Source organism: Odontesthes bonariensis, chromosome 19 (assembly GCF_027942865.1).
Source record: "Odontesthes bonariensis isolate fOdoBon6 chromosome 19, fOdoBon6.hap1, whole genome shotgun sequence".
In the NCBI taxonomy this organism is placed as follows: Eukaryota; Metazoa; Chordata; class Actinopteri; order Atheriniformes; family Atherinopsidae; genus Odontesthes; species Odontesthes bonariensis.
In genome coordinates this window covers 22,676,299-22,701,160 of record NC_134524.1, presented here as the reverse complement: position 1 = coordinate 22,701,160, position 24,862 = coordinate 22,676,299, and the positions used below count along the sequence as shown (strand labels likewise).

Below are 24,862 nucleotides of genomic sequence, written 5' to 3'. Positions count from 1 at the left end.
CTTTTTTTTCGCACCGGAGCCACTAATCCTCTGTGCTCCGGGACCTCCCACTTTACAAATGAAGCACGGGTTGAGTCATTGGGAGTGGCTGAAGTGGCGTGTCAGTCAAGATGACGGACAGATTCTTCATCCAATCACATGCACGAGTTTTAGAAAAAATAGCCCCATTTGAAATCATGTCGGTTGTGGGCTCGTCCCAGATGGTATGCGAATACCAGAGGGCGGGAGTCAGGTAAACTAAATCCACCATTAATGACAAATCAGTGTGGTTATCGGGCCTTATCTAAGCTACAGAGCTGATGACCACATTTGGAGCTGAGAAGAGAAGTGCTTTGCTTCCATGGGTGGTGTCATTCCTTTATCGGTATTAAGCTTGAAAAATTTTTCTTTTAGGTCTTAGGAATCAGCTTCCTATGATATTATTTTTGCACCACAACAGCTAAGTGTAGCCAACATCTTTTGTCTCCAGCTGTAAGAAGAGTCTTTTTAAACACCAGAAAAACAACAGCGCTAGCTGCTGGTTCAAGCAACTAAAGATGACTTAACTGAGAAGTTATTTGCCCACTTAGCTTCGTATTACCTCTCTAATATGAAATGTGGCCAGTTCAGAGTGTTATCGGTGAGTGAATGCGGAAGGATATACAAATCATGGCGGATCATTTGGACTTTTCTTATCATAACAGACAGCTGAGACTTTTTTTAAAACAAAGACTCAGGTTAAGTGTCAGCTTATCCGTCCTGCTTCATTCACATTCCTCAAATTCACAAGCAAATGAATATGGGTCCTTTGACAGCTGGAGATTTGGCCTTGCTCAAAGGCTATTCAACACAAGTTCTATCAAGGAAGGGGCTTAAACCTCAATGAAATAGTCCCAACTGGCGCCAGACTTGCTTTTCTAGCCTTTATATAGCCACTACTCTAAAGAAAACAGTTGGGAGTCCATTGAAAAGGTGCCACATTGATAGAGATGAACAACAGTATCCTTTAAACACCAGTGCCATGGTGCCTGATGCAATGGTTCATATGAGTCCACATGAAAGGGTAGAAATGATCGTGGATCAAGTTGCCAGACACGGTGGGAAACCCCATTTGAAACCACTGTTTCTTAGTTAGGACTAGCCACCAAAAATGTGATTATGGATCATCTTAAAATACACCCTTTTACAACTTTAAGCATGCCTGTTGAAGATTTATGTTGATGATCAAATAATTCAAATGTGACTTCAGTCGACGAGTTGGGAGTGACACAGTACTCAGTATTGACAGTGTGTGATCATGGTTGGACGCTGTAATAATAAATGTTTGAAACCAGGTGAACAAAACTGTATTTTCTTTCCAAGCTATGATGAAAAAAATGTCAAGAAAAGAGTACTAGAAATGACCAAATAAAAGATAAAATGAGCAAAGGCTGCTGTGGATTTGGATGCATTGAGAAAGACCATCTGGCATGCAACTTTTCAATAGTTCAGTTCTAACCTAAGCATAATCAGGCTCATAAATAGTGGGTTCCATTTAAGGTGGAAAGTCCTAATCGACTGTTTTCTGACGGTTCCCAAGAGGGAAGGTTTTGTGATTTGGAAAGTTTGAGAAACTTCACCATCTCTGACCTCAGACTTCTGGATGCATGCTCAAATGCCATAAACACGGCATAATGTGTTGGCGTTTGCTTGTGCTTGAGTTGCCAATCTTACCTTTCCCCTTGAGTTTCCCCTCTCTACCTTCATGCTTTCATATTTAGTGCACAAATATGAGAATAGTATGTAAAAAAGTTCCAAAAAAACCTCCCAGACGGCTGACTACATTTGAAATAAACATTTGCAACCAAAGACTGCAAATTAGCTGAAGCTAGACGTCTTGTATGCATCGCATTTTTCATTCTTTGTGGCAATGCTGTATGTATCGTCCCTGTTAAATAAACATTAAAATAAAATAAAACTACTTGAGTTAGCATGTCTACCATTGGTGAAATCAAAGCTTACTATAGGGTTTAGCTACAGAGGCAGACAATATTGCATATTACCTAGTTAACATCCATTTAACTTTTGAGAAAAAAAGAATACTTCTTTAAATCACAGATACTTGAGCATCGAAATGGATCACAGAAAAAGAGTGATTGAATTTATATACTTTGGAAAATGCTTATGACCCTAGTAAAGAAAACAGATTGCAGGTGGTCAATCTGCGTAACCCTCAGAAACACCATCATTGTCCCACCTGTAGGGATGCTGATCTTGAAGTCCAGGTCCCTCTCCTCAAGGTGGTACAATGCAGCTTCCTGCAATCTGGCTCGCTCCAGCTCTGAGAGGCTCTGGATAGGAACCGGCAGCAAGCGAACGCTCTGCCCCAACATGGTCGTCCACGTGTGGTCCCCCTGCGGAGAGGAGAGAGGTTTGAGAGGTACTGATGAAGGACACATGACAGCACAGGTCATTAATCAATCAACCGGTTGCGCTTTCATCAAGAAAATTTAGAGCAAATGTTCTCGTCCCTATGATGATTTCATCAAAAGACAAAATGGGAATCTCTTGGCTGCAATCAGTGAACATTATCAACCAACCATCAAGTTCTTAGAGGCAAACGCCTGAAGAATTCACCAACAAGCACTCCCCACTTTTATCTTCCTCTCACATTCCCCAACAAGACATGATGTTCAAAAAGACCCAAAGCCAGTCCCACGTTTCCTTCATTGACATAAATAGGAAAATATTGTGTCATGTCTCATGTCATTGTGTTTTGAGGTCTTATTTATTTGCTTATTTTTACCTTCCCGATTCTTTTGCGAACATCTTTGTTTGTTGACATTGGGACCTTGGCACAATGAGTGTTAATTCAAAGTGTCTTTTTGGATGCGGCCCAATTCCACATTGAGCACATGAAGAATGCACAAACTCAGCGTGTGAACAGTTGTATGTCTTCTGTGCCTCTGGAGGAGCTTTGTAAAGTCTTCGAAAATGGCCTCACTTACATCAACAGATTTGGTGGGTTTTGAGACTACAAATTAATAACAAAAAGCTTATAAAACAGACTGAGGGCATTTTTTTTGTTGAAAGATGCAGCATTTAGCTGGCATGGAGAATCTGTTACATGCCATCAAGTTACAATAAAAGATCTAATGTTACTCCTTTTATGTCAAAAGGTCTGTTTCAGTTTGCATTGCTCACAATCACCAGCTTCAAAATTTAACATCCAATTAAATGGCTCATTTCGGCAATTATCACTCCAATCCAATAGATATGGCCAGTTGGTGCCTTTCTGCAACTCCTAGTTGGCTGATAATGCTTCTCATTACCTCGAGAAAGTGTACTTTTTAAAGTAGTTGAGGGGAACTGATAGCTAAGTTGTTTTAACTAAGTTAAGCTAAGATAAGTTGATATAGCCTAGCTAAGAATTCTGTTTGAGTCTAAAGATGTACAAAGCTGCTTGGTTGGGTTCAGGAAAAGATTGAATTTTGGATTTAAATACTGAAAATAGCAGAACTTTTAACTTCACTTATTAAAATGACCACAATGTACCTATTTGGTCCACTTCCTGCATTGATATAAAAGAAAGGAAAACACACTAAAGTGTGGGGGTAAAGGCAGTACGCTTGATGGAGGGATGCAGCAGTCAAGGGTAAACAAGAGCCAGACAAATTCATCTAGATGTGTGCTTTACAACCTGCTCCCCCTATCAGACAAAAATGTGTTTCATATATGTGTGCTCCATGTTTACAAATGGAAAGTCCTTCCTCATTCGCACTGGGAGGCTCTGAGCACTAAGCCCAAAATATTTTACACAAAAGACGCCGAATAAATCAGCCAAAAATCCACATAACAGATTTAATCCACAGTAAGATTTAAGAAGACTTTTTTTTCTGACAATCTTGAGCAAATTCGAGCCCATGATGTCTCTATGAGTCAGTGATGGCTTTGCGTTGTTTTGTTAAGAAACTTGTCTTTCAGTAAATAGAGCATTTCACGTCTTTGTTCCTCAAATTGCTGCAACGTGTGTTTAAATTAAACCCATGTGGGATGTTTGGCGGGGAAAATATCCATCCGACAACCCCCAGAAATAAGAACTTTATATATATATATATATATATATATATATATATATATATATATATATATATATATATGTATTTATTTTTTTACCCCATATATTTAATACTTTTTTTTAAAGTATGGCAACCAGTACGTATTTTACAAGCTTTGTATGAAGTAACAGTAAGCACAGATACATAGAGCAAAGTATAACACACAGTGTGCAATGGAAATGTTATGGGGCATAGGTGTAGAGTTTTATGATATCTATGCTTGGGTACAGTACTTGAGAAGATCTATCCAGCCAGTTTTCTTACTTGACTTTACCTCTGTTTTACATGTTTTGTTAACTATACATATGCAATGATGATGGGAATCAAAGGCCACACTAGATACAGAGTCTGCTGTACTCTCCACAAGGGGTGACAACATTGTGAGCATAGATACTGGTCTCCTCATGTGTCTACGTCAGGCAGTAACAACTGACAATAGTAATTACGAGTCATAACTCTAGTTCTGCAAAACCTAAATTGGAGCTACTGAGATCATTGCTATGGAAAAAAAGAGAGAGGCTATCAGTGGACGTGGTGCGTACAACCACTGAATCAGTTCATTTACATTCCCAACTGCTCACTCACTGACACTCGGCGCCATCCCTGGCGCTGGATGTCGGCAAAGCTGCCTGCAATAAAAAGTATAGTGTTGTGTTTTCAAAAACGTATGTGCTACTAACCTCAGCAAAGTATTATTAATGCCTAATGAAGTAGTAACGTAGTGGAGCAAAGGACGCAAAGTTAAAGTAGAACTCGAGTACGTCGACGCAGCTTTTGAATGTCAGTCACCTTCTTTCCTTTCGACCTCCTTACGTGGTTCATGTTACTGCTCATATCTCAGCATTATGAATGACATTTTGCTGTCACCACTTATTACTGCCACAGAAGGATAAGTGGCAGGTATCACGTGTGCATTAAGCTCAAATGTAGCCAGGCTCTGATTCAGTGCAGAAATATAACCAAGTTTTTAGGGCGGCTTGTATGAAAGACTTTGGTGTGTAATGTCTGCCTGCTAAAATCCTCATGACTACAAAGCTGTCATGCTTATGTTAATTCAGTATTAAGTTTACACTCTGTGACCATTTTGGTGCTTGTTAGCTTTAGCGTCCATATATCAGCTAAGCAACCCAAATGCAGATAAGAGGAAGACAGTGGATGGATGGATGGATGGATGACAGGGCTGAATTAACTTTATTGATAAATGATCCATAACAAAAGCAATTTAAGATATTTTGACCTGGTGGAAGTATTACACAAAAAGTTAAAAATTAGTTTTAAGGGATGAGTAGATTTTGCTATAACTTTTCAAACAGTTGGCAATCATCAAAATTGTAAGTGTTCATACTTACGAACTTATGTTGATGATTTGGTTTCTTTGTCTGTTTTTTCTCACGGACAGATTTAAAAGAAAATGTATACCAAAAGTGGGACATAACCCAACTTAATGATGATCAAATCTTGATGTTGGTCTGGATTTGGATGCAAAAACTTGTTATTCAGCCTGGGCAGAAGTATGCAGGTCTGGCCTTGTTTTCTAATTGTCACAGTCTGCCTTTAAATCAACTGATAATAAAAAAAACAAAAACAAATTAAGTGTACAGATTTCCACTGGATAACTAATCTTGGTGTGTACATGCTTACATGCTTTCAAATAATTACTCTGTTGTAGACAGCCAGCTTAGAGCCTTGAGCAGGAACCTGGCCGGGTTACAGTAACCTTTCACAGTTAATTCTCTGTCTGCCTTGCTGTGTGGGCTGTAAAGTGCACTTTTGCCTCCGCATTTGTGTGATTGTCTCGTGTCTAAAACTGAGTTGGCCTCAACCCACAGATGACGGAAAATGACTTTGGTCCATGATGCTGAATGCAACCAGAAAAGTACATGTTTCTGTATAAAATACCATGAGTAAGACGTGACATTTCTGTAAGCGTATACATTACCGTATCTTGGGTATGTTTTTGTCTTGCTGTGACAGTTAACACATGCCGCACTGCAAGCTTAGATTCTACTTACATGTGCAACTGTTCTTTTCGTCTAAAATAGGTTTTGTTTCAGGGTTGGTGGTGGAGTTAGACACATGAGCAGCCAAAAGATCATAATCTCTTATCAAGTCCCTGACACTTCACTCTTTACTCTTTTTTGGTTTTGTTTCATTCATTGTGCTCACATCCTAGAAATACGCATTTTGTAGCCATAATAAGTTCCGCTCTGTCACGAGTAACGCAAAGCTCTGTCCAAGCATGACACCAACCTAACACTGAAATATTGCTTGTGGGTAAGAGGGAAAAGTAGGATTTCCATATATACATGTTGTGAACACAGGATGATCACGACAAGAATATAAACATCAATTTCTCTGTTTAACAGCAGGTTTATCACAGCTACTGTATGTTAAAGACAAGAGCAAACAGGCAGTTGGAAATAACGGCAAAAACAACCAATATCCGTATATTTGACACATTTTTAAACAACTAACGAAAGGACACACGTAGTTCTTTTTATTTTCGATTGTGCGCAAATGCGAAAAATAATTTGTCAAGAGTGCACTTTACCAAGTAATCATTGGTAGATGAATCTCACATGTTCCAAATGACAGTGTTCATGCCCGTTTATGGTCATTTGCATTCAGAAATGCCCTCAATTACCCAAATATGGAGACAAAGTATCCCCTTATTCAGTGCAACTAGAAAATCAAGTTTGGAGCACATTGAACTGTTAAAAAAAAAGAAAAAGGTGCAACTTACAAAACAAGAAAAAATGCTGCTCACGAGTTTAGTTGATGCTGATGAGAGGAGAGATCTCTATCGGAAATGGAAAAGAAATGGTGTGATATCAAATTCAGTGTCCAAAAACGCCTCAGTATCCGGGCTGGGGAAATCCCCATTAACGCACCCACCTTCATCCAGAGCACGGCTAGTTTTACCAGCCGAGATGGTGACGTTTCCACCCAGTGACAGATGAGAAAGCACAACAAAGCTAACACCTTTGGACACATGCATTGTCAGCATTATTGAAGACACAGCTTTATCCTGTTTGATTTCAGCTTGTTGTTGATAAGTCCTAGGGTAACTTAATGTATTTGGGACCCAGGGAAATGATAACGTTCAACACATATGGTGCATTTTGGCTAAATGAAGCTTGGGAAATGCCAGATTCGTCTCTCATCTCATTCTGGAAAGTGCAGGTGGCCAAAACCCTTAGCCCCAAAGCAGACAAAATTCAGATATGCACCAAAATAGCCTCAGCTATTTACCCCAACCTTTTCCTACTGTCAAAAAAAAACAAAGAACAAACAAAGGTGAAAATCAAGGTGGTGAAATCATAGCCTACTAAAGTGCTATAGAGGTAGTTAACTTAGCATATTAACTAGCTAACGTCAGTTATCCTCTTAAAGTTATGTTGTGGAGAGAAGAAAAGTAGAGAAAAGCAATTTTTTTGTGACATTTGTAGTTTTACTTTTGTACTATAATCAAACTTACTTTAATACTTTTTACATTAGGATTCAAGGATTCCAGGATTCTTTATTGTCATACCAGCTGACATGTACATGTTAGACAGTACGAAATTAGATCTCAGGTCCCGGGTTAATAAGCTTAATAAATAAGTGTATAACACAAGAGAAAAAAATAGGGAAGATATTAACAGCAGCACAAATATCACTAAACTAGTGTTAAAAACGGCCTCAAATGTCTTTAAATAAGGCTTTGGCCTGGGAGCTCGAGAAGCCGCTGCACCACTGCGTGCCGCCATCTTGTAGTATTGTAGTATTTTTAAAATGTGGTGTTTTTACAGTGAGAGGACATTATCTCTCTCTGCATGTGTGCATTGAAATACACTGAAAATAAACACTGAAATAAAAGAATCGATAATGCAATAGTATTACTGGATTAGTAGTATAATTTGTACGATTAGCAGTGTTAGTAATTGTGTTTTTAAACGGAATCTAGCAGATCATGTAGTACGTTGTTTGAATTTAAGTTAAATTCAGTTCTATACATACACATTTACTAATGTTCCACATACTACATTTGTTATTTGTAGATTAAATAGATTGTGTTCAATGGATTTTTCTTCCTTTTAAAATGCAGACATTTCGAAATGTTACAAACATTTTAGAGCTCGTGCCTACATGTGATATGACATGGCTACATTATAGAATTTTCAATTTGGTTGCTTTTACCTCTTGCTGTGACTGTGTTGGTCGTGCAGGGGCTACATATTTTGTCAGCATCCAGATGTAAAATATTCCTGTTCACCTTCTGTAAACCATCAGCCTGACTGGTAACCACAAGGAAAAGAAGGTTCCCAAACTTCCAAATTCACAGAATCTTAACTCAAAAATGCTTAATTTAGAGTGTTAGTTGTGTTGAGTGTTACCCAACCTATATATTGTGATGGCCCAATATGCATTATGTGTGAATAATGTGCCTTGTCCAGTACTGTGTGGCTCCATCATTTGTGGTGAATTATGAGCAATATAAAATCAAAACAGCGAGACACTGAAATCTAATATAACTCTTATGTAAACACTAACTCAATCAATCCAACTCCAACTCTAAGTAGGCTATGATGCTAATGTTTGACAACAAAGAGCCCATTTCCAAATTTGGGATCCATCACAAATTCAGTAATTAGTATAGTCCCCCTCCTCACTCTTTAGACTTTGTGTCCAATTATATGAAATAGGAAATTAGACAATTCAAGCCACATGACAGCTAAACCGCACAGGAAGATGGAGCAAAACAGAGTGCAATGACCCAAAAACGATTGGAAATACATTCAGGCATTATGAGCAGAGATGTTTTTCCAGATGTTCACAGTATCATGTGTGTCTCATATTCTCAAATTGTGAGCAAGATAAGACGCAAACTGAGAAGATAAAAGGTGAGTGATTTTAGATACTGGAGGATTAATAGGTGTCATCTGCATTTATTTAACTGCCCACGCGTAAAGGAGTCCATTTAAATCTGCCAGTCAAACAGGACAGAGGTGTTGGAAGACAGAGCCATCCTTCTACAAAGGCACACCTGCTTATCAGGGACACATTTTTTATGTTTACACTGAAAGAGAGAGAATCATGGAATCGAAATAGTGGCAAAATGTATGTTTGTGTTCATATCAGCTCTGTGTGTTGTTGTACCCTCTGCACAATGAGGTGACGGGGTAAAAGAAACATGCTCTAATAGCGAACAGATGTTTCTTGCTCTCCCTCTTCCCAGCGTCGGCTCTCACTCCCATTTCACCCCTGCACCCTCATCTCTCTCTCTCAGGCTTCTGGTCATGCGGCCGTGTATATTTGTCTCTCCCGTGGGTGCTTCTCATCATATCCCTTTTGTGCTGTTCATCATTAACCCTGGCCTTTCATCATGACCTCACTACTTGGCCAAACAGGGAAAACGAGACTGAATGCGGCCTCTTGTTCTCACTGATTAGCGTGAGGTGATGAGGTAGTTAGATTTTCTGGATTACTTGATTAAATCTGTTTCGTTGAGATAAACATGACAAGTACTGTCCAGGCTGAATATTTCAAGGGGGTAAAGTGGGAAGTAACCGTGAAAAGACCATTTTCATTATGCTGCAGTTAGATTAAAGCAAATGAATTCATAGAGTTTTGTTTGTTTACTGAACCGTGCAGATGACGAGCAGAGGACTGAAATAAACAGACACATTCCTTTTTTTTTTGTTGCTAACGTGCATCAATTTAACATCAAAAGTTATTTGCAATTCTAATGATATCCAGTTCTCTTCTACTTCTGATTGTAGGCTGTAAATGTAAAAAAAAAAAAAAAATTGTTCATAGAAAACTTCCAACATCCAAGAGCTGAACTTTTTGGAAGTCTGTGTTTTCTGGCTTTGCGGTTCAGCACATTACTTCACCTATTCATTTTGCTCTAATGGCTTTAATGCTTGTTTGGTGGTCGTTTGCCACGGGCACTCTCTGAAATCCACATTGGACTAGAAACATGTAAGTAATGCATTACTCTTCTCCCCCAGGCTTTATTCAGCTCTGTTTATAGTTGTGTGAAACAAGCATAGTGGCATAGAACATAACTCAATAAAGCTTGTATATACAGCAGTATACTTTATATTTACACTTATGACTTTAACCATGGGGCTGGTAACATAATATGTGCACAAAGAGATGTAAAAAGAGCTAAATGAGACCAAAAAATGACAAAAACCGAACACAAATCACCACCATAAGATGCTAAAAATGTACCTTATAAGACTCAAAACGACTACAAAGTGACCAGAAAGACTCAAGTCAGTGCTCTTGAGACAACAATGCAACTTGATATGCTATATACACAAATGATCAAGAAGAGATCACTGCCGATGGACATACAACAACCATTAAGAGGTGCAGCCTTATTTCAAAGTGAAGAAGAAATCTGGAAGAGACAAAGTCACAAACCACACACAAGTCGTTTCTGCAGTGTCGCTTTTGCGTCTCTTTCAGTTTGGGTATTTTCAACCTCTGTGGAACGAATGGGAAAACATGCCCTATAAATGTTAGCTCTCAGGGGCCCATTGCTTCAAAGTCCACCAGGGATTTTAACCACGAAATGGGCAACTAAAAGACAACCCAGCAGTGAGGATCTGTTTGAAAGGTGTTTTTGTTCGTTTTTGAAATCCTCTCTGAAATACGCCACACTCTTTGATTTGTCCTCTTCTATTTCGTAGCTCCCATAATGCACATGTAAATGCTTTATTTTCTTTTAGTCTAATGAGGGAACATTAGCTTCACATTATGCAGCTTGACACTGTGTTTCTTAGAATTAATAAGAGACACCGCCTGGTCTCATTAAGACATTCTCAAAAAAACACAACACAACCAAGCCTCAGACACATTAGTATGCAAAGGTACTCCATCATTCACTGATGAGAAGCACGCACACACACACTCAGACAAACACACACATACATAAGCAGACAAGCAGCATGAATAGGCACTTGGCCAAAGACGCGTGGCTCAGCCACAAAAACAGGTCCTGCATCAACACAGCAGCTCTTTTGTTACAATCCGTTTATTTCAACATCCCAATGGAACATTTGACGCAATGTATTCTCTAGCCCTTTACCTTAACCTTAATCTTCCCAACTGAATGCTTTAAACCTAACCTTAACCTAATTCTAAACCTAAAATAAAGTATTAATCCCTTAAAAAAAATCACTTGGTTCTTGTGGGGACAGCAATTTGATCTCCACATTAACAAGGAAGTCCTCGTAAAGTTGGTTTTCTGTCAGCTTGTGGTCCCCATTATGACAATAACACACACTTACACACATACACACACATACAGATAGATTTCTGTCACTTCCATGGACATGATATTGTCGCTCATTTTTAAAACATAATCCTTATTTCAAACACAAGACCTCTTCACTTTACATGTAATCATTTTAAGACCTTCTGTGCGTCAACAGATTCATGTTCCCACAAATTCCCAGCAGAATACAACAGAAGTAAGAGCATTCATGCCTGCATTACATACTGAAGTAATTACACTGCTCACATTGTTTAGGAAGGTTTTACTACTTATGTAATATTAGAAACTTGAAATTAAAATGACATGCCTCTTCTGTGCTAGAAAGTGTATTCTTTTGATTTGGATAATGGATGAAGCCCCATCTAAGACTCAATGGCATAGGGTGATACTCGAATATGTTGCTTTGGACTATCTGACGTGTAAATTACACAAGCAAAGATGATGTTTTTTATAAAACATTGGAATCCTTTTTGTCATATATTGGTTTGAATATCTCATCATTCTTGCAAGAGGGTTTGTATCATAGCTGAGAATGCTCTGCCTCGTAAATGACACCCTACCATTTAATTGATATGTTTTTTGTTTTTGTGTACCTCTCTTTGATCATGTGAATGTATCCTGCATGGCAGTGTAGACTTGGTTTATTTTGCTCGCTTATCTTATTTAAATGGGATGGCTCCTGAATCTCTCGCCTGTATAAATTTAAATCTGAATTTGAATTTGGATGTTGTATGTGAGCCAAATGTGTGTATGTTTGTTTTTGTCGCGTGTATTTCTGTGTTGTCTTTTGAAAATTTAATAAACATATATATATATATGTAAAAAAAAAAGACATGCCTCACAGTGGGAACTCTATAAATCAATAGTTGTTACACACATTTCTATTTTTGATGCTTTTCAGGTAATAATTTTTTCTGCTGCTTTTTGCTGGAAGGGTTGCGGTGCTTTACCTTGCTCTTTAAAACACCCAAAGCACGTTCTATTGGAGTAAAGTTAGGTAACATACTTTTTATAACATACTTTTTATTTCTTCAGAATCTGTGTGATTTTGTGCTCTGGATCTTTATCATACCTTTCCTCTGCCAGGCCTCTGAACAGCGGGAGTCATCTTGCCAAACTATATTTTCGGTAATGTCAACATGCATTTAGGAGACATGTCTAAACATCATCTCTCAAACACTTGCTTATATAGGTGTAATCTCATTTTATCACACTGACACCTCCGTGCTTCACTGTGGTGTTTATGCATTCACAGTTGGAGCCTTGGCCAAGTTCATATCAAGCATGCTGCGTGAATCCCAGCTTAACACATTTATTCCAGCCTCATCTGACCAAAAAATGAGCCACAATATTTCTCAGGGTATCTTTCAAAGCTTCTTTTATGGTGATTTTTGTTTTTTCTCACCGTGCACACAAGTGCATCTCATGCAGTAACCTTGCCCCTCACTGATCTGTCACAGAAATTCTGCATTCTAATTAGTTGAGAGGTAAATTCATAACCATGTTTAAACATGAATTAAGCAAAAAAAGTCTCAGTTTTCTTTTAGTCACCACAAATTTTCAAAGTCAGGTTTGTGATCACGAGTTCCGATGGATTCACTCTTGTTCCACCAAATGTCTGCTTTATAAACTCTGTATTTTTCAACATGAAGTATTTGTTTTGGTTGTTCGTATGAAAAAACTTTACTCGGACAGTCTGAAATAATGGAGCTACTACGATACCATTTTAAATCATTTGATGTTTAGATTTCATTGTATTCGTTTTAGGCTTTAATTCTCACGAGTCAGACTAAGGCTAATAGAAGACAAGTATTAGGATGTAAATGTATACATTCGGTAAAGGAAGGCAGGAAAACGAGTATGTTACAAGGTTCATTCAAGCCTTTAGGTTGTAGTACTACAGAGTACAAAAGATCTATTTATTCGTCTGTGTCCTCTTCTTTGAATTCTTCTCTTTTTTGCATATTTTTGTGAAACGTGTTCAACAACAAGAGGAAGATGCAAGCGTATTTCTCAATACTTCCTTTTCTATCTTATCCAAAGGAACGGAATACGTGACCTTGTTTACTAGCTTAAAATGGCCAAATGATGTTTATAAAGTAAGACACCTGCGTAGTTTTAGCTTACGCAGCCCCAGAGGGATTTTTGAAGTGACATCTGGTGTTTTCCAAAAATACTGAAGAATTTTAAACTAATTCAATTCTAGCCCCAATTTGGGGGGGATAATGAGTATATTACAAGCATGATATATATTTTAGAACTTGAGAGACCTTCCCTGAAGTGTTGCTTATAATTTTCACTTGAGTTCCCTCCTAATTCACAAAGAGTTAGCATCAAAGGTCATACAAATAAAAAAAAAAAAGACCGAATTCCTCATCCATCATATTTGAAACACATTTAAGAAACGACTGTCAGCATGAAAATCACACAGCAGAGAGATAAGATATGAGATGCCAAAGCACACTCGGCGCACACCCTCACTCACACACATAAACACACACACATGCAGCCAGTACCTCTATTGGGGCTTCACTTTTTCCTCAACTGAAATCCACAACAAATAAGTCCTGCAGCTTTCTGAGCCTCAGCTATCCAGACTTTAGTCAGACAAACAAATGCATCTCAGCTCGGAGCTGAATGAGATAGACTGGATGGAAAGAGAGAGGAATGGGGAGGGCTGAGAAGTGCGTTAGATTAAGTGGAGGGGAGGAGGGTGGCTGACTTGACTTCCAGGAGCTGACAACATAAACACAAGAGGGGGGAGGGGAGGGGGAGGGGAGGGAGGGAATACAGAGAGGAAGCTGGATAGAGGTGAGAAGAGAAAGAAGGAAGACAGCAGGGAGAGAGAAGAAAGAAGGAGAGGTGGGGGAAAGACGAGAAAGGAGGTAAACCCGAGACATAGAATACAACAAGGAAGCAAAGAGCAGGAGTAGGAGGTAAGGGAGGAAATGAGGGGGATAAAGGTGGAAGTGAGAAAGAAGTGATGGAGTTGAGGAGGTGAAAGAGAGGGAAGGAGACAAGTCACTAAAGGAGAGACTGAAAGTTAGAAAGCGAAAAAGATGGACGCAACCAAGGATGACAGGAAATGAAATAGAATGAGCAAGGGGAGAAAAGGAGGAAAAACAGGGACAGTGAAAGCAAGAAAGAGATGGTCTGGGGGAGGTGAGAAGAGGGAAATTTAAATCGGGAAGGTTAGTGAAAAATAGGAAATGAGGAGGTGGGTAACAAGAAGATGTGCCAAGATAGGAGATAAAAAAAAGGTGAGAAAATGAGGTAACAAATAAAAAGGAGGGAATAAGATATAAGAAGGAAAAGTGGGAAATGTGGAGCGAGTAGAAAAGGTGCCGATACAGGAGACAGGAAGGGTAGTATGGAGAGGAGACAGAAAAAAGTAGGAAATGAGTGAGAGCAGGAGGAGAGAAGTAGGTAGGAGAGAGAAAGGAGTGGAGGGACAGAAGTAATGAGGCAGAATATGGAGAGAGGAGGCAGGGAGGGAAGGAGAAGGGGGTTAGGATAGAGACAGAGGGAACAGAGGAATAGAATGAAGGAGAAAAGGAAGGAAGAAGGAGGGAGGGAGGGAGTAAGTGAGTGGGAGGAGGATTAAGACGACAGGATCAAAGCTCTATAAAAAGGACAGACAAGAGAGCAGAGCTGAGAGGTAAAAAGCCGTGAGGAAATAAGATGTTTCATTAGAAGAGCACAAGAGTGGAAAAGCTACTAAAGCTACAGTTGATCTACTATCAGAATATTTAAGTATTTGGAGTGTGGATCTGATCTGGATTTCTCCTATCTGAGCTGGAATTAAACATTTACTGTGACTGGAATGGCTAATATGTACATGATATTTACAGTGATTTCTGAAATAAAAAAAAGAAGCTGACTACACCCAAAACATACATTTTTGCATTGTACTTTAACTTGTTTATTGACTATTTTACAAGCACGGTAGGAATACCAGAGTATTAACACTTACGCTGTACCATGTAAAATCAGGAACAAAAAGGCTATAGACGGCAACACTTTCATTAAAGCATCACTTGAGAATCTGGCCATTTTATTTGCTCTTTGTTCTCTCCCTGCAGTCATGGGATGCAGCAACACCACCGTTTGAAAAACAGCTACGCCTGAGCCCCGTACATGCACAGCCATACATATGAGGTTGTTGACGAGGCTGACGAAAACATCTCCAGAAGCCACAAAAAACTTCCAAGCAGCAAAGTAGGGTAATGTTTCAGGACCTAACATGTATCTACATATTTTCATATACTATGATACATGTGATGAACAGCGTTTTGCGTTTGAATGTGTGTGACTCGCACTGCCTATGGTATTACGATTCCGTGTACTGTAAGTTAACGGAGAACCGTTTTGAAGGTAGCAAAACTTCCAAGACTTTGGTGTGAAATTTTCAAACACAAACCAAACATTTTTTTTACATGGGGAGAACTTCTTTGCAAGCAGGCCCAAAACAGAGCTGAGCTGCCGACTGTGGCTTCATCTCTGAGGCAGAGACAGTAATGATAAGGTCATAACTTGACTTTTAGTCTCCGGAAACGACACTGACCGATGGATTATTACCTACCAATAGCTACAACAAAGCTAAAGCTAACTTTTTAATCGGTGTATGAGCAGGAGCTGAACCAAAAACATAAAGCTGTGCCTTGTTAAACCAGAGAAATTAGCTCAAAGATACTCTAATATGAGAGCTAATGATCTTAACTCTTACAGAATTTCCTTTTTGGGATCTTTAAAACAGATTTACTTGTTTTAATGGTTAAAAAATAATAATAATAATATTTTTTTCTGATACTGTTCATTGCTAAACAACTGTCACCTTCTGCACTTAGCACTTCATTCTTGCTAATGTCTCTTTAATCCCTCCCCTCTTTCAGAAAAGTCTGCTCAAACTGATCAGCTGATTGATTGAAAAGGGCCAGAGTGCAATTCAGCTTCCCTTTTTTTGTTTGTAGTGTAGAAAACTACCCAACTGCACACACAGTATGCAAATGTGTTACAAGGTGATGTCACCAAGCGGGGGAGGAAAAGCCAGGGCTGCAACCAAAGTGTTTAAAGCATCTCAGGATTGTCTTCTGAGGGAGAGAAAGAAATGTCAGAGTGTGTTGTGCTGCTATGATAATCAGCAAATTGTGTGTGTGTGTGTGTGTGTGTGTGTCCAGAGCACGCCTAGAACACATCTGTCGACACTCCGACAGCGCAGCCCAAAACAACAGCGGCTAAAAGAGAAGACATTGCGACCCTGTGACCTTTCATGTCAACCCAGACACAGTTCAGTCAGATTATCCCACGAGGGCGGAGAGGAACGCAGGAGATAACGATGCTGCACCGGGGGTGGTACTCCAAAACAAACAAAACTCTGAGAAACGGAACAGTAAAACATGGAGTGAAGAAGACTAAACAATAACAATGAAAAGCAGACTTACGCAGACAGCAAAGGACGGGAACAAATCATTTAACTGACAGCCTGTTCTCAAATCGTATTGCACGTGACAGGTTTCTCAAGTCATTACGTTCAGTCATCTTGGTGAAAGCGGACAGATCCTGAGGTAAATGCGCAGGCAACCTCTTCTTCTCGTGGCTAATTTGTGTTCTCATGCAGCTGCCAAGAAAGCATCTGTGTTACATCTTTATGGTTCAAGTTAAGATGTGCTGAAATACCGTCGATGAGTTCAAGAGCTTTGAACTCTTCTGGAGTGTTTATTGATACTTCATTTGATACTGATACTTCACTTTTTTTTATGATTTATACCAAGTGACTTTTAAAGGGATAGTTTGCCTCTTTTGACATGAAGCTGTATGACATCCCATATTAGCAATATCATTTATGAACATTGTCTTACCCCCTGCTGCGTCCTGTGAGCCGAGTTCCAGTCTTGTTTTGGCGTTGACGAAGGTAGTCCGGCTAGTTGGCTGGGGCCACAAAAATAAAGCGTTTTGCTTCTCAAAACAATATGCGTTCAAAAGAGTAATACATTTGCATCACAAAATCGTTCAACAGAAAAAGTCAGACCTCACAGTCGCTTTGCACTATTTTCTCTCTCCCTTCGTATCACTACGGGCTGTGTAAACCGTGCAGACCGAAGTGCAGACCGAAGTGCAGACCAAGCAGCCCCCTGCTTCCGAGCAGCAAACACCGTAACAGGTGCGGCTGTCGGCAGGTGGCAGCACACAGTGGTACAAAGGGAGAGAAAATAGCGCCAAGCAATTGTGAGGTCTGACTTTTTCTGGATGAACGATTTTGTGATGCAAATGTTTTACTCTTTTGAACGCATATTGTATTGAGAAGCAAAACGTTTTATTTTTGTGTCCCCAGCCAACTAGCCGGACTACCTTCGTCAACGCCAAAACGAGGCCGGAACTCGACTCACAGGACGCAGCAGGGGAGCAAGTCAAATTTAATAAATGATATTGCTAATATGGGATGTCATACAGCTTCATGTCAAAAGAGGCAAGTATCCCTTTAAGACTATTCACCACTGGAATTGATGAGGAAAACTATCCATTCACACATCTATTCACAGATTTATTTTATTTATTTAGTCATTTGACATTGAGTTGCCTGTGGTATGAAATGCGCTATATAAATAAAGATTGATTGATTTTTTTTTTTATCATTATTATTATTATTAGTTAGTAGTAGTATTTTTATTAGAATTGTTTATTATAGTATTATTATTGTTGTTGTTGATATACAATCATTGTAAATATTAATAATTCTTTTGAGCTACTTGACTAATTTGAATTTACCCCACTGGGGGATGAATAAAGTATTTTTTCTATTCTATTCTATACAATTCTATTGTTTAATCACCCAATAAGGAATTTACAATCAACAGACACAATCAATAGTATCAGTATGAAGTAAAAGTGTTCACATTTTTGTCTTCTGCATCCAGCAGAAACTGTATCAAAACAAGGCTTCGCAAACAAAAAAAAAAAAGGAACATGCCCTGCTGTAGCACAATGTGGAAATGTGCTTAGTACTGTAGAAATAATCTTCACCTTTAACCCTGTTGCCTGTCCTTTTCCATTCATGTCATGGATATCTTACAATGCTTCCCCCTCCCATCATCTTTGATCCCTCTCACTTCCTGCAGAGCAGCCATACATGTCCAGGTCAGATGTCACAGGTGGCATCGCATGGTTGTATGCCTCATGTCCTCAAGCTTGTGTGCTGACTCCAACTGTCTGCTTCAAAACAGGATGAGCGATGAGTAGGCGACGCTCACTCGCAGTAACACACACACACACACACACACACACACACTTGGCCGGGAGCAGGAAATCCACATCAGTATACAAGATTTAACTTCATTTACCACACTGACACCTACAGTCCAAACTATGTACAACAAGACATGGCTTTGTGGAGTAAATAATCAGACGTGATCTGAAAAAAAAAAAAAGGAATACTTCAATACCTGATGTGCTCCAAATTTAGTTTAAAAAGGAACTTTATCACTTTTTCTAAAGCAGCAACAAATCACTTGTTTGGATCAGTCGCTTCAGACATACGATTTGGCTTTTCTACACCAAAATTCTCACATGATAAATATTCATTGTCTATTTCTTTTCTTTTTTTTTGCCATAGAATGACAAACACTCAGTGGGTTGTGCCAGAATACCAAAGCCAACTTTAATTGCTTCGGCAACAATATCAGCATCACCCTTCAGTTTAAGATATATCTTTGCTGACAAGCCAGCGTTGCCGATTTTGTTGCTAGATTAAGCTGCTTTAAGGACAAACTTAACTACTTTGTTTTCCCTTTGCTGGCACAGCTCTCTGTTCTGTGTTGAGCGACTGCAGCAAGCTGCACATTCTGCACAGCAGCTGACAGATGTGAATGTGCAAACATAGAGCTGTCATTTACGCAGACTGTGCATGCTGTGCCTCGTCCACATTTCTCTCGCAGGTCTCATTTTGCATGCATATAAAAATAGCTGAAATCACATCACAGATGTTGTCTTTAATTTATGTCTGTGGTCAGACAGCATTGGAGTATTACAATTAGCTTCAGAATCCTGCATGGGCTTTTTATCTGGTTGAGTGAAAAAAAATCAGGTCATAATTCCTCTGCCACATCTCTGCTCAAAAAAAAAAAAAAAAAAGCAAGCTTCATTGTCCCATTGGTGTTTTTATAAAGGTTTTTTTTTTTACCAAAAAATCTGAGCCAAACACCACACATTTACTTTATCCTCACCCATCACTGTGCGGCTGCTTCAGTGATGGTTCCCCTAGCTTGCTAGGAAAACTCCATCAATCCACTTTCTATACAAACTTGCAGGTGGGCTAAAGCCTATCCCGACTGCCTTTGGGCGAGAGGCAAGGTACACCCTGAAAAGGTCTCCATCACAGGTCCACACAGACAAATGAGACAAACAACCATGCACGCTCACACCCTCTCACTGAAAAAAGTGACTTTTTGTTGAAGTAAACTCCATTAGAGTAACTGTCATCATTTCTACCTTGTATTTTTAAGATTCAGTAAGAACTCGAGCTTCTTAAGTAAAATTAAACATTTTATTAACGTAATACATGAATTATGGGGGAGGAGTAAGTTTTCTTAGGTTTCCTCATACAATTTAAATGTTTAGTAGTTGTATGGACATAAACCTAGAAATACTACATACACTTTATCGTTAAAATCTACTAAGTTACTTCATCACAGTAAATACTACAGATATATAAAATTTACTTAAAATTTTGAGTAAAATGATGTTCCCGCCTATGAAAAACAAGTAGACTTTACTTAATTTGTTTAAATAAATATAACTTAAAACTTAGATGTTATTAAGTAAATGTTACTTAATATCTTCACAACTGTTATGTTTTATGGTAAGTAACATTTACTTGATTCTGGCAAGTGAGTGTTACTTGATATTGCAGCCTTAAATATTACTTAAATCATTTGAGTGCAAATACTTACAAAGAGCTGTTTTTTTCTGTGCTCTTATTGTTAATTTAGAATCACAAATGAACCTGATATGCATGTTTTCAGCCATGTCGCTGTGAGGCGACAGTGCTAACCACCACACCACGAAGCAGGCCCCTAGGAAAACTCTTACTCCAAAATAGGGGTCAAAATGAAAGCAGTTCACGGACCCAAGTTCCTGTGATGTGGACACAAAACAAAGAGGGGACTTCCTCCAAAAGTTATTGGACCTATGAAAAGCTTCCTTGTGGTTTGGAAACATGGTCTAAATGGGGTTTCCATTAGTGGTGGTTAGCAACAGTTATATGAGCTAAATAGCAAGGCTGTTCATTTTACGGTCAAATATAGGCTTTAATTTGCATCAATATTTTTATGCCATTTTGAAGGCACGGTAACACATAAACACAAATTAACTTTGCCATATGATACTTTTTATATATAATTTTTCAGCTAAAACCCATAAAATCAAACTGTTTAAACCAGATAAGCAGTTGTAAGAACAGAAAGTAATATTGTTAAGTTATGTCCTTTGTTATGGACCATTTGTTTTCATTATCATACGATTTAGCTACTTGTTCATTTGAGTATGAAGGGATTGCCAAACGTTATGCACTGTATCAATAAGATGGTAGTTGATGAAATGTATTGATCACAAAGAAGGACAAAAAAACAATTTAGTTTATCTTAGCTTTAGCTAGGGAAAGCAATGGCTACCTTATCAGCTTTCCAGTAAAGTTTTAGTATTGAATCAGTTTGAGACAAACACTGAGGGTTGACAAGTAAAGTATTTGGTGCTAAACTCTCCTATTATGTCATCAAATTACTGCTGTCTCACAAGGTATTCAGAATGTTCACTGAGTCAGGATATGTCAGAGCAAAGCTCAAAAGATTTTAAAAGAGTTGAAATCTGTGAAATCTATTGGCATGTTAGCAGTGAATCGCATTCAAATAATACCTGAAGTATACAGAAGTATATTTTACCATAAGCTGTGGTACTTTTGCTATCATCCCTGAATAGGATAGCAGGTACTTTATAACGTTAGGAGGCTTATATTTTCCTATTTCCAGTTAATGCTTTATACACACTTAATAGGGTCTAACTTTGTCTGGTGATCATATTGTTAAGAATGAATCAACAAAAGCTATGTGTTGAAGTTAGAACACAGTCTTAATGTTTTCGCAGTAGTTGCTAATACTGAAATATCGATTCACACATATTTATTAATTACATCAATAAAGACTGGATTTGGCGAAAGTACGCTTAGAAGTGTGGAGTAATCATTGTTAACTGTGACGCAACTTTTAAGTTTCCAACACTGTAGGCAGAGAGGACAGAGTTCAGCCTGGGGTGTTTAAGATGGGCCTGTAAAATGACTGACCTACAAGCTATTTATTACAGTAACTGGAGTCGATGCACTTACCTCCACCCTCTGTCTCAGGCACACAAACACACACAGGCACACTTATACTTGACGTGTGTGGAAGTGTAAAAGAAACCATTATTGTTACAGATATAGAATAGGCCTACATATAGAGACAAGCACACCTGGGGCGATATTAGAAGCACTGTTGGATATTATGTTACCTGCACAGGTGGTTATGGATCGTTTTCTTCCCATGCTGCTATGTGACTCTGCTTCTGGTCAAGCTGTACTGCGTGAATTATCAAGCACATACCCGGTAACAACCCGCACAATTTTTACGAGCCCGAAGAGCAACTGGCTCAAAAATTCTGATGACTCTCTTGTTTTTTTAAGAAGAAAAAAAAAGTAATTTGGCAACGTGTTTAACAGAGGGATTTTTTTTGTTTGTGTGTGTGTGTGTTAAAACATTTCTGGATATCATTTTATGGAAGCCCAAGCTCCAAGCACTATTATCTCATTTCCTGTAACTGAGCTGACAACGGTAACTTTGAGATGAAGTACTTTCTGACCACAATCTTTCTATCTGTCCTTCTAGCAGACAGACAAAGGTCAGAAAGCGTTTTGTTATCAGCAGATAGTCGGGATCAAGAAATGGTTAAGCGATAAGGAGCTATTGGCATCTAAATTACAGTCATATAGCATAAACCAATCTCAAATGACTGCTCTAACCATGGAATGGAGGAGGGATAGATTTTTTTTGGGATCAGATTAGTGCTGCAGAGTGAGATGATATTGTCATTTTATTCAGTCAGGCGCATGTAAGGCTCAAGTAGACTTAGGTTTAGCCGGTTTAGCTTAGGTAGCTGTTAACTTTTCATATAAAAATGGGTTCATTTAATTTTAGAGAAAACTCTCATGAATACTTAGGAATGAAACATCGGCGGTTGAGAAATGCAACCCAGTAATGTACAGAAGAAGAAATTGTCCCCTTAGTTAGATATTTCCACTGTTAACCAAAAACTGGACAAGACATCTAGCATGCTAACTGTTAGCGCTCCATTAGTTAGGTGTAAAAAAAGTTGTGTGGGGTATTAATTTGGGAGAACAATCGCTAGTTTCTGAACTGAATTTTAAAAACCTTATCAGATTAAGTACTTTCATACAAAAAGGGTTCAGAAGGATCATAAGCACACAGTAAATCTGCCAGAAAAGCTACAAAAGTGTAACAGATTTGGACATATAAGGCTAAAGGACTCAATTCATGGGAATTTCCTGCAGTAGACAGTAGTCACGTCGCTCTTAGTTTGGAGGAAGAGAAGGTTTCCTGAAGGACAAGCTAAAGCTACACAACTAGGTCACCAAAAGAGCAAAATTTACATTATTTTAAACAACTCTAACAAAGAAAATCCAATACCAGTTATTGATGATATTTTGTGGAATTTTTACATCACTTCACTGCTGTATTAGACAAATGTTTACTCTGTCTCTGGCAAGGCAAGGCAAGGCAAGGCAATTTTATTTATAGAGCACAATTCGTACACAAGGTAATCAAAGTGCTTTACAGCTACATAAAATCACAAGAAGGTAATAAAATCATTAAAAAAAATAAAAAAACCATTAAAAATAATTATTTATTTATTTATTTAAAAGTGAAGAGTGCAGATAAAATACTTTCAGGTGTCATATGAACTGTTTTCAGCCTGGATTTAAACATTGTCAGAGTTGAGGCCTGTCTCAACTCAACTTTGAGGCTCTGCACTTTCTTACCCGCAGAACATCTGTGTTGCAACATGGGCCATTGTGTGTTCCAAAACGGAACAAACTACATCTACTTGCAGAGGTAATGCAGTATAAAAATCCACAATACAGTATTCTCTCAAACCACTGTGAAGCTCATTTCAGCCGCTTGTATTCGGGATCTCATTCTCTCGGTCACTACTCACAGCTCGTGACCATAGGTGAGGGTAGGAACATAGACTGACCGGTAAATCGAGAGCTTAGCCTTCTGGCTCAGCTCCTTTTTCATCACGACGGGCCGGTGCAGAGCCCGCATCACTGCGGACGCCGCACCGATCCGCCTGTTAATCTCTTGCTCCATTCGTCTCTTACTTGGGGAAGGATCTTATTCCCGATAGTAAGTAATTTAACGCTCTATTATTGTGTTGCTTTCCTGTATGTACAGTATAGTTACATAGCTTGTTACCACAGGAAAGGGTTTGTATCGTTAGCTGCTCACGTTAGCTAACGGTTAGCTATGCAGCTAATAGCATCTGCAAACTCTTATCTCTGTCAACTGGGCTGTTGGAGGTGTTTGCATGCCCATGAGATGGTTAGCTCGCTCATTTTAGACCAAAACCCCCTACTTCAAGCTTCCTGAAGAAGAATGAATCCGCAAATTCAGTGCATTTCATCAGGATAATGATTCATTCATGGTTCCAGAGTCAAAACGGTCAGTCTGTCTGTGTCGTTAGCTCTGCAGCTAATAGCTCGGTCACTGTCGCTAATGTAACGGTAAATAGCATGAGGTATGCAAGTGGACACCTCATTTACTGTAACGCGAGTGTTGTGTACTTATTTGTTGTTTTGATAGCCGTCCTGCTGTTGGTGTTGTGGCGCGCACAATATCTGCCTTTCCCCTGATTGAAATGACTCGCACTACGTGCATCTTTGCAAACCAGAGCAATCAGATGAGAATGTCAAAATCCTAACTCCTGCTTTCCCCTTCACGCACGCCTTTTTTGCTGTGTCTGGTGTAGCACTTGCTTAATGTTTGACTGTGTTAGGGCATTTCATACACAAAAAATAATGGGAAAATATCTTTAACTTACAGGTTCATCCGCTGCTGAAGCCCCTTGTTGTGTCATGCTTCAAATCACAAACGCAATCCAGTAAATATTTACTAGTATAGTATAGTATAGTATAGTAAATATAGAGTAATATAGAGTCCGCACTGTGGTCAAAGTCAAAATATGTTCTAGTATCACCGGCCGCGCTGATGGGGTGATCGAATTTTCTTCTGCTGGTGATGCCTGTGACATGATGACGTCAGCGATGACGTATTTTTCTCCCCTTTCCTGCACTTGAGAAATTCGTAACTTTTTGATTCGTAACTTTTCGATTCGTGTATGTATTTTTTGATGTCGTAACTTTTCAATTCGTATTTTGACAAATATCAAAACACAACCCATTATAAACACAGAT

General features: G+C 38.8%; 1 protein-coding gene across 2 annotated transcripts in view; it reads right to left on the bottom strand.

Annotated features, from left to right (window-relative positions):
* Window positions 1–24,862, bottom strand: part of arhgap36 (Rho GTPase activating protein 36) — an 81,438-nt gene that overhangs the window by 35,744 nt on the left and 20,832 nt on the right. Inside the window, exons 1-2 of one of the 2 annotated variants that reach the window (XM_075450973.1) lie at window positions 13,863–14,798; window positions 2,216–2,372 (exon numbers count right to left, since the gene is read on the bottom strand). In XM_075450973.1, the coding sequence (XP_075307088.1) occupies window positions 2,216–2,351 (136 nt within the window). In that variant the 5' untranslated portion in view covers window positions 2,352–2,372; window positions 13,863–14,798. Of the gene's footprint in view, window positions 1–2,215; window positions 2,373–13,862; window positions 14,799–24,862 lie in introns of those variants that run through there. The other variant, XM_075450972.1, reaches the window with a different exon arrangement.